Below are 16,999 nucleotides of genomic sequence, written 5' to 3'. Positions count from 1 at the left end.
ACACACACACCAACATGTCACAGAAACACAATGGCCACCTCAGACACACACACCAACATGTCACAGAAACACAATGGCCACCTCAGACACACACACCAACATGTCACAGAAACACAATGGCCACCTCAGACACACACACACCAACATGTCACAGAAACACAATGGCCACCTCAGACACACACACACAACATGTCACAGAAACACAATGGCCACACCTCACACACACACACCAACATGTCACAGAAACACAATGGCCACCTCAGACACACACGCCAACATGTCACAGAAACACAATGGCCACCTCAGACACACACACCAACATGTCACAGAAACACAATGGCCACCTCAGACACACACACAACATGTCACAGAAAACACAATGGCCACCTCAGACACACACACCAACATGTCACAGAAACACAATGGCCACCTCAGACACACACACACACAACATGTCACAGAAACACACACGCCAACGTCTCAGACACACAATGGCCACCAACATGTCACAGAAACACAATGGCCACCTCGGACACACACACCAACATGTCACAGAAACACAATGGCCACCTCAGACACACACACCAACATGTCACAGAAACACAATGGCCACCTCAGACACACACACCAACATGTCACAGAAACACAATGGCCACCTCAGACACACACACACCAACATGTCACAGAAACACAATGGCCACCTCAGACACACACACAACATGTCACAGAAACACAATGGCCACCTCAGACACACACACACAACATGTCACAGAAACACAATGGCCACCTCAGACACACACACCAACATGTCACAGAAACACAATGGCCACCTCGGACACACACACACCAACATGTCACAGAAACACAATGGCCACCTCAGACACACACACCAACATGTCACAGAAACACAATGGCCACCTCAGACACACACACACCAACATGTCACAGAAACACAATGGCCACCTCTTAGACACACACAAACATGTCACAGAAACACAATGGCCACCTTAGACACACACACCAACATGTCACAGAAACACAATGGCCACCTCAGACACACACACACCAACATGTCACAGAAACACAATGGCCACCTCAGACACACCACACAATTCACAACATGTCACAGAAACACAATGGCCACCTCAGACACACACACAACATGTCACAGAAACACAATGGCCACCTCAGACACACACACCAACATGTCACAGAAACACAATGGCCACCTCAGACACACACACCAACATGTCACAGAAACACAATGGCCACCTCAGACACACACACCAACATGTCACAGAAACACAATGGCCACCTCAGACACACACACCAACATGTCACAGAAACACAATGGCCACCTCAGACACACACACCAACATGTCACAGAAACACAATGGCCACCTCAGACACACACACCAACATGTCACAGAAACACAATGGCCACCTCAGACACACACACACCAACATGTCACAGAAACACAATGGCCACCTCAGACACACACACCAACATGTCACAGAAACACAATGGCCACCTTAGACACACACACAACATGTCACAGAAACACAATGGCCACCTCAGACACACACACAACATGTCACAGAAACACAATGGCCACCTCAGACACACACACCAACATGTCACAGAAACACAATGGCCACCTCAGACACACACACACCAACATGTCACAGAAACACAATGGCCACCTCAGACACACACACACCAACATGTCACAGAAACACAATGGCCACCTCAGACACACACACACCAACATGTCACAGAAACACAATGGCCACCTCAGACACACACACAACATGTCACAGAAACACAATGGCCACCTTAGACACACACCAACATGTCACAGAAACACAATGGCCACCTCAGACACACACACACCAAACATGTCACAGAAACACAATGGCCACCTCAGACACACACACCAACATGTCACAGAAACACAATGGCCACCTCAGACACACACACACAACATGTCACAGAAACACAATGGCCACCTCAGACACACACACCAACATGTCACAGAAACACAATGGCCACCTTAGACACACACGCCAACATGTCACAGAAACACAATGGCCACCTCAGACACACACACCAACATGTCACAGAAACACAATGGCCACCTCAGACACACACACCAACATGTCACAGAAACACAATGGCCACCTCAGACACACACACCAACATGTCACAGAAACACAATGGCCACCTCAGACACACACACACCAACATGTCACAGAAACACAATGGCCACCTCAGACACACACACACCAACATGTCACAGAAACACAATGGCCACCTTAGACACACACACAACATGTCACAGAAACACAATGGCCACCTCCATGTCAGACAATAATACACACACCAACATGTCACAGAAACACAATGGCCACCTCAGACACACACACACCAACATGTCACAGAAACACAATGGCCACCTTAGACACACACACCAACATGTCACAGAAACACAATGGCCACCTCAGACACACACACCAACATGTCACAGAAACACAATGGCCACCTCAGACACACACACCAACATGTCAACATGTCACCTCAGAAACACAATGGCACAGAAACACAATGGCCACAGACACACACACAACATGTCACAGAAACACAATGGCCACCTCAGACACACACACACCAACATGTCACAGAAACACAATGGCCACCTCAGACACACACACCAACATGTCACAGAAACACAATGGCCACCTTAGACACACACACCAACATGTCACAGAAACACAATGGCCACCTTAGACACACACACCAACATGTCACAGAAACACAATGGCCACCTTAGACACACACACCAACATGTCACAGAAACACAATGGCCACCTCAGACACACACACACCAACATGTCACAGAAACACAATGGCCACCTCAGACATGTCACAGAAACACAATGGTCACAGAAACACAATGGCCACACACACACAACATGTCACAGAAACACAATGGCCACCTTAGACACACACACCAACATGTCACAGAAACACAATGGCCACCTCAGACACACACACCAACATGTCACAGAAACACAATGGCCACCTCAGACACACACACACCAACATGTCACAGAAACACAATGGCCACCTCAGACACACACACCAACATGTCACAGAAACACAATGGCCACCTCAGACACACACACACAACATGTCACAGAAACACAATGGCCACCTCAGACACACACACACACACCAACATGTCACAGAAACACAATGGCCACCTCAGACACACACACCAACATGTCACAGAAACACAATGGCCACCTCAGACACACACACACCAACATGTCACAGAAACACAATGGCCACCTCAGACACACACACCAACATGTCACAGAAACACAATGGCCACCTCAGACACACACACCAACATGTCACAGAAACACAATGGCCACCTCAGACACACACACCAACATGTCACAGAAACACAATGGCCACCTCAGACACACACACCAACATGTCACAGAAACACAATTCATACACTGTGTTACTGCTTCAACCCGCGCCGCTTTGTTGTTTGTATATTTGTTGTTTAACGCCGCACTCAGCAATATTTCAGCAGTATGGCGGCGGTCTGTAAATAATCGAGTCTTGACCAGACAATCCAGTGATCAACAGCATGAACATCGACGCACTTGGGTTACGTTGACATGCATGGGCGGATCCAGGAATTTCGAAAGGGTGGGGTTGGGGGGTTCGAACACCCTGAACCCCCCATTGGCTCCGCCAACGCAAAAGAAATCTTCAATGTCGTCTTAAGTCATTTTCAAAAGGGGGGGTTCGAACCCCCTGAACCCCTCTGAATCCGCCAATGACATGTGATTGAGCCTGACCACCCAATCCCGCCAATTCTAACCCGCGCAACCAACACACAATGCAGTGTGACACTGACCATGCCCAATTAATGCATTTTGTCACCGATCCTGTTGAAGTAATACACGATGCACTATGTTATTGACTCAGCCCGACGAATACACAATACACATTTTTCCTGACCCTGTCCGAGTAATACACGAGACACTGTGTTATCGACTATTATGTTGATAACAAAAGCCGTTCCCGACGCCCCCGACGGATATATTGCGTACAGAAGCAGTTGACGACGGTCCCGACGGATATATTGCGTACAGAAAGAGTTCGCGACGCTCCCGATTGATATATTGCGTACAGAAGCAGCTGACGACGGTCCAGACTGATATATTGCGTACAGAAGCAGTTCGCGACGCTTCCGACGGATATATTGCGTACAGAAGCAGTTCATGACGCTCCAGACTGATATATTGCGTACAGAAGCAGCTCACGACACTGATATGCCGCAGTTCGCGACGCTTCCGACGGATATATTGCGTACAGAAGCAGTTCACGACACTGCCGACTACCTGTTGACATCAGAAACAGTTGACGACACCTTCGACTGAAACAGAGGATGGTTTTCCAACAATAATGTTAACGTTAATGCCGGTTCCATTGTTCCACGTAGTGAAAACATTTACAACAGAACGCAAGTGTCACACGTGTACGTTCGTGCTGAGAAAGAAGCATTGCAGGAAACATTGACATTAATGAACACATACTATCACAGCCACTTGACTGACGCCGTGTGTGATCGGTGTCTGCAGTTATGAATTAAAAAGACACTTATCAAATGCATATCATATTTTGTGTTACCCGAACACTATCTTTCTAACTTTGCAGACCCCAATCAGTTGATAAGGTAACTGCAGTGTTGAGAAACGACTGTAAGTAGCGTGAACCCTAATGATATGCGAGTTAGCATTAAATAGCAGCACTTAAACGGTCCTCCCTTCACGCTCTGTCTATATAAGCAACACAAGGAGAGACTGATAGAGGTGCCGGGACCGCAGCCTAGCCTGAATGTGGGTCAGTCACAACCAGCAGTCACGGAGTTGTCATTGGAATTGCTTGTGTGACTAAAGCCAAGACTACATTATGTCATGGAGAATTGTTTTGCTATCGTTGACCTCCGTACTCGGCCTTGTCGCATCTCAGCCTCGGTACTTCTTCAACAGTGAGTATTGGCTATTTCCATAACACGGCTGTTAAAGGCTGCCAAGGTAATGGCATTCTGTCGCCAGGCCTACCTCTATACCTTCGCTGTAAGCGATGACAGTTTTATGAAGAGAGGTCGCTTGTCAGGCCCTTCTGTCTGACGGGGAGTACGCCGAGCTTCTGTAAGTCAGCTACGATTTTAAGTAGTCACATACATCTTACACGTGACAAAGTAAACAATTTATTGTTGAAATATAATGCATCATAAATTAAACTCTATGTTCTGAAATCGTTTTTGTGAATGGCAACTACCATTATGATTTCATTTGATTATTTGGCATTGAACGTTCTCAACAAGTAATGGGAATACTACTTCATCTTTTACATATGTATACAACATTGGAGGAATAATTTACCCGATCTCGACTTGTTAAACATCAAGGCAATGTAAGATTCCTGGAAACTTCTATCTCTGGGGTGGAACATATCCTGAGGCGTTGCTTCAGATATGTAATCACAGTATTCGTCTTCAGAAAGGAGCAATGTTTTGTTGATTTGATGGGACAACATTTCCTTTACAAAACAACTATCCTGGCTATATATATTTGGTGACATGTATTGACACTTTTTTCTGTATTGCTACCACAATCAACAAGACATGAGAACACATTTACTGAGCTAGTATCATTGCCGGTATTCAGTTCAGCCAGTGACAAATGTCTCCGATATCTGATGCTGCATAAGCACTAATCACTGTGACAAACATGTTACTGTCTTGTATCACAATGTTATACATTCGTACCTATCCTTATGTGTTACATGTATTCAGTGAGCGAAGCCACCCAACTGATTGTCATGCACGAGACCTTTAGGGTAAATGTATTAATAAGATAAGTTTCTATTAAATCTGTTTGTGAGTGATATCCAACTGTATGGCGTATACCAGACCCGTGGTGAATTGGAATGAATCAGCAGGTTTCTTGTGACCATCGAGTTATGCCCATGGATACACGTAACTACATTCTTGAAGAAATAAATCATCTGCCACATAACACTGAATACACGTAATGCTGTTAACATGACCCTCGTCCGTGTCAGGCATTACATGTCTATATAATTACACCACAGACACAGTCTGGAAGTGCAGGCCCACACAAGAGCTGATGTCTCTTTTCAACAACCTTGACTTTGAAATGCTCACAACGGTGGCTATGCTTGTTTCATCTTGACTGACGTCACAAAGCCAACGTCAGTGCTTATGCTTGTTTGATCTCGACTGACGTCACAAAGCCAACGTCAGGGCCCATGCTTGTTTGATCTAGAATGATGTCACAAAGCCAACGTAAGGGCCCATGCTTGTTTGATCTAGACTGACGTCACAAAGCCAACGTCAGGGCCTATGCTTGTTTGATCTCGACTGACGTCACAAAGCCAACCTCAGGGCCCATGCTTGTTTGATCTACACTGATGTCACAAAGCCAGCGTCAGGGCCTATGCTTGTTTGATCTACACTGATGTCGCAAGGCCAACGTCAGGGCCTATGCTTGTTTGATCTACATTGATGTCACAAGGCCCACAACGGAGGCTAGATGTGTTTGATCTAGACTGACTTCTCAAGGCCAACGACAGGGCCTATGTTTCATCGAGATTGAGGTTGTAGAACATACAACGGTGCCTAAGGCTCATCTATCACGCCTGAAACGGGGCTCATGTTTGATCAAGGCTGACGTCAAAAGGCCCATAGTGAGGCCATCGCTATATCCAGACTGTCTTCACAAAGCAAGGTCCACAGTGAGACCATCGTTATATCCAGACTGTCTTCACAAGGCCCACAGTGAGGCTATGTGATATCTAGACTGTCTTCACAAGGCCCACAGTGAGGCTATGTTATATCCAGACTGTCCTCACAAGGCCACAGTGAGGCCATGTTATATCTAGGCTGTCTTTACAAGGCCCACAGTGAGGCTATGTTATATGTAGACTGTCTTCACAAGGCCCACAATGAGGCTATGTTATATCCAGACTGTATTTACAAGGACCACGGTGAGGCCATGTTATATCTGGACTGTATTTACAAGGACCACAGTAAGGCTATGTTTTATCTAGACTGTCTTCACAAGGCCCACAGTGAGGCTATGTTATAACCAGACTGTATTTACAAGGACCACAGTAAGGCTATGTTTTATCTAGACTGTCTTCACAAGGCCCACAGTGAGGCTATGTTATATCCAGACTGTATTTACAAGGACCACAGTGAGGCTATGTTATATCTGGACTGTATTTACAAGGCCCACAGTGAGGCTGTGTTATATCTGGACTGTATTTACAAGGCCCACAGTGAGGCTATGTTATATCTGGACTGTATTTACAAGGCCCACAGTGAGGCTGTGTTATATCCAGACTGTCCTCACAAGGCCCACAGTGAGGCTATGTTATATCTGGACTGTATTTAAAAGGCCCACAGTGAGGCTGTGTTATATCTGGACTGTATTTACAAGGCCCACAGTGAGGCTATGTTATATCTGGACTGTATTCACAAGGCCCACAGTGAGGCTGTGTTATATCCAGACTGTCTTTACAAGGCCCACAGTGAGGCTATGTTATATCCAGACTGTCCTCACAAGGCCCACAGTGAGGCTGTGTTATATCCAGACTTTCTCTACAAGGCCCACAGTGAGGCTATGTTATATCTGGACTGTTGTCATCCAAATAAAAAATCCAACAACCAGCCACAAAGCAAACTGTTGCCATCATCAAATTAAATTAAACCAAAAAGCTATTTCACACGCACTGAATTAAATTGGATCATAATCGATACACGAAAATAACCTATACCCTCTCGCCATCAACAATGTTGTCTGCGGCAAACGTTCTCTAGTGACACTTTACTCATTTTTGTAGTCAACCTAAGCTGATAAGGCTAAAGTCAGTTAGAGGAACTGTGTCCTTGTTTAAATCCTGTATTCACGGTGCCGAGGTACGATGTGAGTGTGGACTGGGGACCAGTGTGTCGGTGACCTACCTGCAGGTGCTGCAGGTGGTTTGTGTCACCTACTGAGTGGCCGGACTACTGTAGGACACCAACAAACAGTTCCAGGTGGTGGTCGCCGTTGTTTAAACCCCAGAAATATCAACACCACAGAAAACATGTTACACCTCATCTCACCCTAAACTCCTGCCAAGCCAATCTGAAAGGCTGGCACATCTCTGCCTGAAAGGCTGGCAAATCTCTGCTGCATTTGTTTCATGTTCACGATGCACTTGAAAATTGTAGAGAAGGTTTACAAGCAATGATTTCCGAAATGTAAAGTAATGGAGCGATTGTTGAACTGTCCTTTATAATCAACCACGTAACACTACAGTCTCTTTTACTCATTGCTAAGTTAGCTCTTTGACAAGGTATTCAAGCTGCCATTGATACGGATTGATAACAGGTCGTTATTGCACTGTTTTCTTTGTAGACATATTGTATATTACATAACCAAGCAAAACTAAATGATGACACAAAGCAGTGTATCAAATAATGTATACATCTTTCATGCATACTCTTGCACTGAAATGTTAGTCTGACAATGCTAGTTTATGTTTAACGAAGACTGTTTTATTGACGATCCTCCCCTTGACCCTGGGAATAAACGGCAGTGTGTGCTGCTTTAGGCAACAAAAAATGCCTATAACATCTGGATGGAATTGTTCGACGACAGGACAGGAAAACATTATGGTTGAATCAACAAACACAGGTTATCAAACAATACTACTTGATTTGAACATAATTTTATTAACATTAATTCGTTTTTGTTTATGTTAAGAAGAGTTTTGAGGAAGGTCGTACGATGCAATATTCGAGAATAAAACACGTGTATATTTTGTTCACAAGTGCACAGGTCAGCGCATTATGTTTTCGTCTCAGGGTTGGCTTAATGACATCAACCTTAATTTGGCCAATTGTATTATGTGCATTAAATGTCAAATATTGCATTAAGCTCTCTCACTAGACAAGGGCTAATGTACTTGTGCATATCATTGGATACTTAAGAATGAAACAAAGAAGTGCCGTGGTTATTTAATAACACCGCTATCAAATTTCAAAATGCAAAATCAGTGCAAATAGTGACAAAGGGACATCTGTTGGATCGAAGGCGATGCAAATTTTTTTTCATCTGGTCTTTGCAATGTGTAGCCTGTTATATAATGCTAAACTGCCCCCTCCATGTCGGGATAGGGATATTTTACGCTGTCTGTTCTTATTACTATCATTGTTTATCTTGATGACGTAATCCGTGTCAGATGTACTTGGGCACAGTTCTAAGCCTTGGTCCAGAGACCAACGTTAAGCAAGTCTTGCCATTAACCAAACCAGGGCCCCGTTTCACAAAGCTATCGTAGCGCTACGACTATCGTAAGTCAGTGTTACCGTATAGGAGGTAGGAATGCTGAGAGGAAAGGTACGAGATCTTAGGCTTACGAGTGCTTTGTGAAACGGGGCAAGTGCCAGGTGCTCTAGGGTATCACCACTACGACCACTGTTCTGACCTGGTACATGGTGATTTTTGCCTGTATCAAGCTGCATAAAGCAAACTATCATATACCGCAGGCTATCGCCTCCACAGTTCCATCCACTTCTTTTTACCAGACACCAACTCTTACACATAGGACTATACAATTAATCACAATCAATGTAACCCGGGCCTGCAAGCCGTACTGCCAACATGGCGTTCAGTAGTGCCACCTTGACCTGGGACGATCATATGTCGTACTCGTTTGATGTACGTGTCCTCAGGTTGTGAATTGTCCGTCTATAGCAGCTCATGGCCCGGGCAACAGCCACAACAGACTGACCAGCCTGGAGCATGCCAATTGCACGTTATGTTCACCATTTGTAAGACGTAGCATAAGAATTGGTAATTTCTCAAGGTGTTTTTCCTTATAACCAGCACTATCTGCACACGTCGTGGTGGTTCGACACATAAAATTGTGGTCCCGTGACCCCGCACACATGCAGGGTGCGTTTTCATAAAAGAGCGTGCTGCATACACCCCGCGTGGTTTACCACAGTTGGAATGGCCGGATGCTTCAGGTTAGTCCTGGCCATTATGGTATTCGCCAATATTAACGACCTTGAACTATCCATGCTCGATATACTTCATTTCTCCAAGTGTAAAGTTTCTTTTTTTTGTTTAGTATATATGGAAGTCAATTTCACAAAGATATATGTTGGACATAGTTAAAGACGTCTTTAATGTGTAAAATATGTTCAGCGAATTGTTCTGAAATACCAAAGCAATTACCCTCAATAATGAGGGATCAGATATTGTTGACCTACCAAGCTCAATTTCTAACACTAATGGTTATCATCTGAATAACATGGAGATTATGTCAATCCGTGCAATAACCAGGGTGATATGTTACTGTTACTGTTCCCGGACTGTCGAAGATGGATCCAAAACAAACATCAACATACTGGGGTTATCCTGGACGTATATTAAATATAGTCATGGTTTCCATGAGCAACTAACATCAGCCAGTGATGCAGCCCAGTGGTGAGACTACTAGCTCCACACTAGTTGGGTGGGTAGGTGGGTGGGTGTGTCATCGACAAATATACTCTTAACTGCTCCCCGTACCTCGCCCTTTAGCTATAAATTATGAACGGTCCCTTATTGGTCAGTTTTGTTTTTTTGTAGTCAGCTATTGAGCTGGGATTTACGTCGCCTTAAGGAGGATATCAACAATATTACGTCGAGGATTATGCTAAAGGTTAGCTCCATTAATAACATTTGGGGAATCAAACCCGGCCTTCTGCGGACAGTGAGCCGCTACTATGGGTTTTTGCTATTGTATGGCGTCATTAGAAACACAGTTTAAACTCCCTATATGTTTTGTGCACAAAAACGTCGTACGCGGAGTACGCGCCCACCAGTAACACATGTTGTTTGGTTGTAGGAGGGATGACGAAGATGGCTGAGCAGCATGTGGTGGAGCTGCTTGTCGTAGTGGACTACTCCGCATACTTGAAGTAAGCCATGGCATTTGTATTGACTTGTCTTTGTCGGTGTCCATTTTGAGTGAGGCGGTTACCACTAGTGATAGTACAGCTAGATTAGGCACGATTCCAAACTATCGTAACGAAGGCAATATTGTCACTTTGAATAATTGGCACCAGATTTCAGTGGAATTATATGGTAATGCGTCTTATGTATTGTATTGACATTCTCGATAGGCAGTAAACTGATTGCATATAATGCATCAGTGATTGAGATGTACATACCTAAACTGGTCAATATGAATTTCTTCTTGTTTTTTTCAATAGGTGGTACCACAAAATGAGCGGGGACACAGCGTTCTTGAAAAAGAAGAACGCATTAAATGCAATATGGAAACACTACTCATCTGTTATTCATGGCGTAAGTATTCTGAGCAGTGACACTAAATATTGACCAGATTATAATGGTACACGTAGAAAGACAATTATATAATTATGCAATTTTTCTGATTAAGTTAATGCAGCTTACAGTGAAAACAGAGAATGCTGCGTAGACAATGATGATTTCTATTCCTGAAGTCTGCATAACGCCATTTTGTACTGTAGGGAAAAGGTAGCGATGCTTAATAATTTATATAGTTAACAAATGAAAAAAGACCAAACTGTGAAATTAAATGATGCATCTTTACACATCCATAAGGCATCTACTCGACTACAGTTAGTGATCTGCACGTGCATCATACTACATGCAGTTCTAAATGGATGTTATTTGTTAACGTGAACATTCATGATACCACTGTGAAAACGAAGTCATTCGATTTCATGGTCTATACTCTTCGCAAACGCAGAGAAGTAACGCCTCTTTGCAGCAGGATAATGTCTGCCCTCATAGTATATCTCTCCCCCATGAACCGTCTCTGGGATTGGACGGATCGACGCCTACCACAGGAACTTGCTCGCCCCGTTGGATAATGTTTGGTTCGCTTTTGGAGCAGCATTCCCCAAGCTGCTTGCTGATAATTTGTGAAAAAAATCTCGCTTTCGTGACGGCTCGTGTCGATATACAGTATATTTGATATGAAAAAGAATCAACAACACCCATGAGATGTCTCCGTTTCATATGTGGGAATGTTGATGGTTTCTGGTTTATTATCGTGGATCCTTCCTATTATCAGATAGATACAATATACAGAGGTCTTGGAGATACTGGTCTGAAGATCTCCGTGCAACCTGTTGACATCCAAGTTGTATCGGTAAGTAAACCCAACATGAATCGTCTATCACATTATATTTAGTTTCAGTAAGATGTTATGTAACAATTTATTATACAATAATTATGCAGTTAACTGACAACGGTATCAGTAAATAATTCATTTATATACCAAGCCATGCCTAATCTATACCTATATCTCACCTAACTCTGGTAGGTGAACAAGTGCTTTAACATGTAGACTCGCTGTCGTGCGTGTCACTGTGAGAGTGTTAACCCCTTCCTCGTTAAAACGGAAATATACATGTCAATCAGACTTTGACACTGTTGGCCACGACGTCTTGCAAACATAAATCGATAATCATATATATGTTCCTGGAACATGTGTTTTGTGAAGTTAATTATTAAATGTATGGGGATTATAACATATTCTTTACTGTCGCTTGAATATACTTTCATAGAAGATCATATTATATGATGACATGTTGCTAGATGAAACGTACCTAATTGTCTCTGTAGGTACCGCAGTAATATTGAATACATGGAACACACACACACACACACACACACACACACACACACACACACACACACACACACACACACACACACACACACACACACACACACACACACACACATACATACATACATACATACATACATAAATTAGGATTTCATGGTGTTACGTGATTCTTGAAGTTATTGAAATATGGAGACATTACCCTATACAAGCTATGTATTCATGTATTAAGCGGTGCATCCATATTACGTGCGTTGATTTACATAACCAAGGGGCTTAAAGAAAGAATGGTTCTTTCTAGAAATTGATATGGTCTCTGCCTCTAAATATCTCCGCCTCAAATAATTTGTTAGAATTATCTTTTTATTTGTTGCGTAATTGCAACCTTTTTGTTCCACCAGACCGATGGTATTGTGACGAGTACAAATAAATTCATTGCATCGGAGACAGCTCTGCGGGCCTTCTACTACTGGACACAGTCCGGCAACAAGTTGCCGCCATTTGACCACGCGATGCTGATTACAGGGTAAGATTTACCAGGAACACATCCTGTAAAGCTGGTGCCAATACTGCTTCCTTTCAGGTAATATAATCTTTTTGTAAATAGTATTTCAATAGAGGAATTGTTTTAGACATGGGTTTAACTTTCCAAATAGCTATGTGGTTGTACATGTAACGTGACGGAGCATTTGGAATGGTTAAGCAAACTGTGACCAGAGGGGAGGATGTGGAATATTCTGTTTTATTTAGATGAGGAGATTATTGTGATGAGTCTCTCTCCCATGTGTTCAGTGTAGGGTTGGCGGAGAAACAGCTACAACCTGTCATATGTTCGGAATGCAGGGTGCCGCCGCGTGGCGTTATTTCTGAATAACGTGCTATTGAACTGGTTAAACATGTTTGGCCCAGGTTAGCGCCCTCGGATCACAGAGAATGTTGTATTTTCACTTTTGTTGTGTGACACCATGTCAGCGTAGCATAATGTTGCACTGGAAAACCAGCTTTTATTTGTCAAAAGGAGGCAACATATTACTTGTCTTTTCTCATGTTAACGCATGTCATCTCTAAGATTTCTTTCGATGTTTTAATGCTTTAATGTTGGAATGATAGGGACCATGATGACATATTTTTGGAAATATAAATGATATTCTTGTTAACTTAAACCTTGTACATACTTCAGTCTGTCGACTTTAATCAACAGAATATGATGTTTACTTATTGCAAACTAGCTAACGTGTTGAGGCGTTTAAAAACTTTTATTACTAGTAACCTGTTCTATTTAGATGGAAAAAGTCAATGAAAAAAATACACGATTCGTATGAAGTTTTCGGACACCTGCGTTGTTATCGGAACCATGTTGCGTTTTAGAGAATGTTTTCTGCTTGGATTCAAACCTGCACCAGCGGTTTTTGTTGTTGTTGTTTTTATACATCTACTTGAAACGTGATAACTTTCTTTTCCCCGCTTGTTTGTAACCTATTTTATTTCAATAGAAAATTCATTGTCAATTACCCTTTGACGCCTTCTTTCCGCTGATGGTTACCTGCCTGAGGGTCTGTGGTTGATGGATCTGATCAGCAGGTAGTAGTGTCCCTCCACTATGCTCATTATGTACATGGATATCTTTGTTTGAACAGTTATGACCTGATGGAGAACGGCGATAAATCAAAGTCAGGTAAGATTCCTTCATTCTGTTGTCGTTGCCTGAAGGTTTAGCTTTGATGAGGCTTCCAGTAAATGGTATGGCGTCGACACGTTCTTCTGAGGGCGGCTATAAAGTTTGATTACTTGTAAGCTGTTGACATTTATACGTGATGCAAAACTAATAAATACGTCATCTTGTGAGTTAGGTATCTGAATAAGCAATATTATTGTCATGACGTTTCCGTACTGCCTGTAGGTCGAGCCTATCTGGGGACGATGTGCACGACCAGGAGCGTCTCAGTGGTGGAAAATGACTTCAGCTTTGAGATAGTACAGATAACGGCACATGAACTCGGACATAGGTACCTTGCTTAATGGAACAACATAAAGATGTGGCAGTAACATATAACTGTACTAAGTCTTTGTATTGTAGAGTGAGTGAGGTACCTTGCTTAATGGAACAACATAGAGATGTGGCAGTAACATATAACTGAACTAGGTATTTGTATTGTAGAGTGAGTGAGGTACCTTGCTTAATGGAACAACATAGAGATGTGACAGGAACATATAGCTGTACTAAGTCTTTGTATTGTAGAGTGAGTGAGGTACCTTGCTTATTTGAACAACATAGAGATGTGGCAGTAACATATAACTGTACTAAGTCTTTGTATTGTAGAGTGAGTGAGGTACCTTGCTTAATGGAACAACATAGAGATGTGGCAGTAACATATAACTGTACTAGGTATTTGTATTGTAGAGTGAGTGAGGTACCTTGCTTAATGGAACAACATAGAGATGTGACAGGAACATATAGCTGTACTAAGTCTTTGTATTGTAGAGTGAGTGAGGTACCTTGCTTATTTGAACAACATAGAGATGTGACAGTAACATATAGCTGTACTAAGTCTTTGTATTGCAGAGTGAGTGAGGTACCTTGCTTTATGGAACAACATAGAGATGTGACAGTAACATATAACTGTACTACAATGTAACAACATAGAGATGTGACAGTAACATATAACTGTACTAGGTATTTGTATTGTAGAGTGAGTGAGGTACCTTGCTTAATGGAACAACATAGAGATGTGACAGTAACATATAACTGTACTAGGTATTTGTATTGTAGAGTGAGTGAGGTACCTTGCTTACTTGAACAACATAGAGATGTGACAGTATAATATAGCTGTACTAAGTCTTTGTATTGTAGAGTGAGTGAGTGAGTGAGTGAGTTTAGTTTTACGTCGCACTCAGCAATATGTCAGCTATATGGCGGCGGTCTGTAAATAACCGAGTCTGGACCAGACAATCCAGCATTCAACAGCATGAGCATCGATCTGCGCAATTGGGAACCGATGACATGTGTCAACCAAGCCAGCGAGCCTGACCACCCGATTCCGTTAGTCGCCTCTTACGACAAGCATGGGTTACTGAAGGTTCATTCTAACCCGGACCTTCATGGGTTGTATTGTAGAACAAAAGGGTCTTATTTCAAAACACAGAGGCGGGGTTTTCTCTTGTTATACAAATTAACTGAAGGTACACAGAAGTACACATGATAGTGGTTGCTGGGAAACAAGGTAACTGAAGGTACACAGAAGTACACATGATAGTGGTTGCTGGGAAACAAAGTAACTGAAGGTACACAGAAGTACACATGATAGTGGTTGCTGGGAAACAAAGTAACTGAAGGTACACAGAAGTACACATGATAGTGGTTGCTGGGAAACAAGGTAACTGAAGGTACACAGAAGTACACATGATAGTGGTTGCTGGGATACAAAGTAACTGAAGGTACACAGAAGTACACATGATAGTGGTTGCTGGGAAACAAGGTAACTGAAGGTACACAGAAGTACACATGATAGTGGTTGCTGGGAAACAAAGGTAACTGAAGGTACACAGAAGTACACATGATAGTGGTTGCTGGGAAACAAGGTAACTGAAGGTACACAGAAGTACACATGATAGTGGTTGCTGGGAAACAAAGTAACTGAAGGTACACAGAAGGTACACACATGATAGTGGTTGCTTGCTGAAGGTACACAGAAACAATAGTGGTAACTGAAGGTACACAGAAGTACACATGATAGTGGTTGCTGGGAAACAAAGTAACTGAAGGTACACAGAAGTACACATGATAGTGGTTGCTGGGAGTGGAAGGTGCTGATAGTGGTTGCTGGGACAAGGTAACTGAAGGTACACAGAAGTACACATGATAGTGGTTGCTGGGAAACAAAGTAACTGAAGGTACACAGAAGTACACATGATAGTGGTTGCTGGGAAACAAAGTAACTGAAGGTACACAGAAGTACACATGATAGTGGTTGCTGGGAAACAAAGTAACTGAAGGTACACAGAAGTACACATGATAGTGGTTGCTGGGAAACAAGGTAACTGAAGGTGGTTGCAAACAAGGTAACTGAAGGTACACAGAAGTACACATGATAGTGGTTGCTGGGAAACAAGGTAACTGAAGGTACACAGAAGTACACATGATAGTGGTTGCTGGGAAACAAAGTAACTGAAGGTACACAGAAGTACACATGATAGTGGTTGCTGGGAAACAAAGTAACTGAAGGTACACAG

General features: G+C 43.0%; 1 protein-coding gene across 2 annotated transcripts in view; it reads left to right on the top strand.

Annotated features, from left to right (window-relative positions):
- Nucleotides 1-4,851: 4,851 nt before the first annotated feature.
- The window catches only part of LOC124253236 (zinc metalloproteinase-disintegrin-like batroxstatin-3), a 50,903-nt gene continuing 38,755 nt past the window's right edge, over nucleotides 4,852-16,999 (top strand). Inside the window, exons 1-7 of one of the 2 annotated variants that reach the window (XM_046686976.1) lie at nucleotides 4,852-5,072; nucleotides 10,997-11,069; nucleotides 11,364-11,457; nucleotides 12,212-12,289; nucleotides 13,171-13,295; nucleotides 14,407-14,444; nucleotides 14,670-14,775. In XM_046686976.1, coding sequence (XP_046542932.1) covers nucleotides 4,994-5,072; nucleotides 10,997-11,069; nucleotides 11,364-11,457; nucleotides 12,212-12,289; nucleotides 13,171-13,295; nucleotides 14,407-14,444; nucleotides 14,670-14,775 — 593 coding nt within the window. In that variant the 5' untranslated portion in view covers nucleotides 4,852-4,993. The remainder of the gene's footprint in view (nucleotides 5,073-10,996; nucleotides 11,070-11,363; nucleotides 11,458-12,211; nucleotides 12,290-13,170; nucleotides 13,296-14,406; nucleotides 14,445-14,669; nucleotides 14,776-16,999) is intronic. The other variant, XM_046686975.1, reaches the window with a different exon arrangement.

The sequence above is a fragment of the Haliotis rubra genome, unplaced genomic scaffold (assembly GCF_003918875.1).
Source record: "Haliotis rubra isolate DU_JTF1 unplaced genomic scaffold, ASM391887v1 Scf536, whole genome shotgun sequence".
NCBI lineage: Eukaryota > Metazoa > Mollusca > Gastropoda > Lepetellida > Haliotidae > Haliotis > Haliotis rubra.
This window is presented reverse-complemented; position numbering and strand designations above follow the sequence as displayed.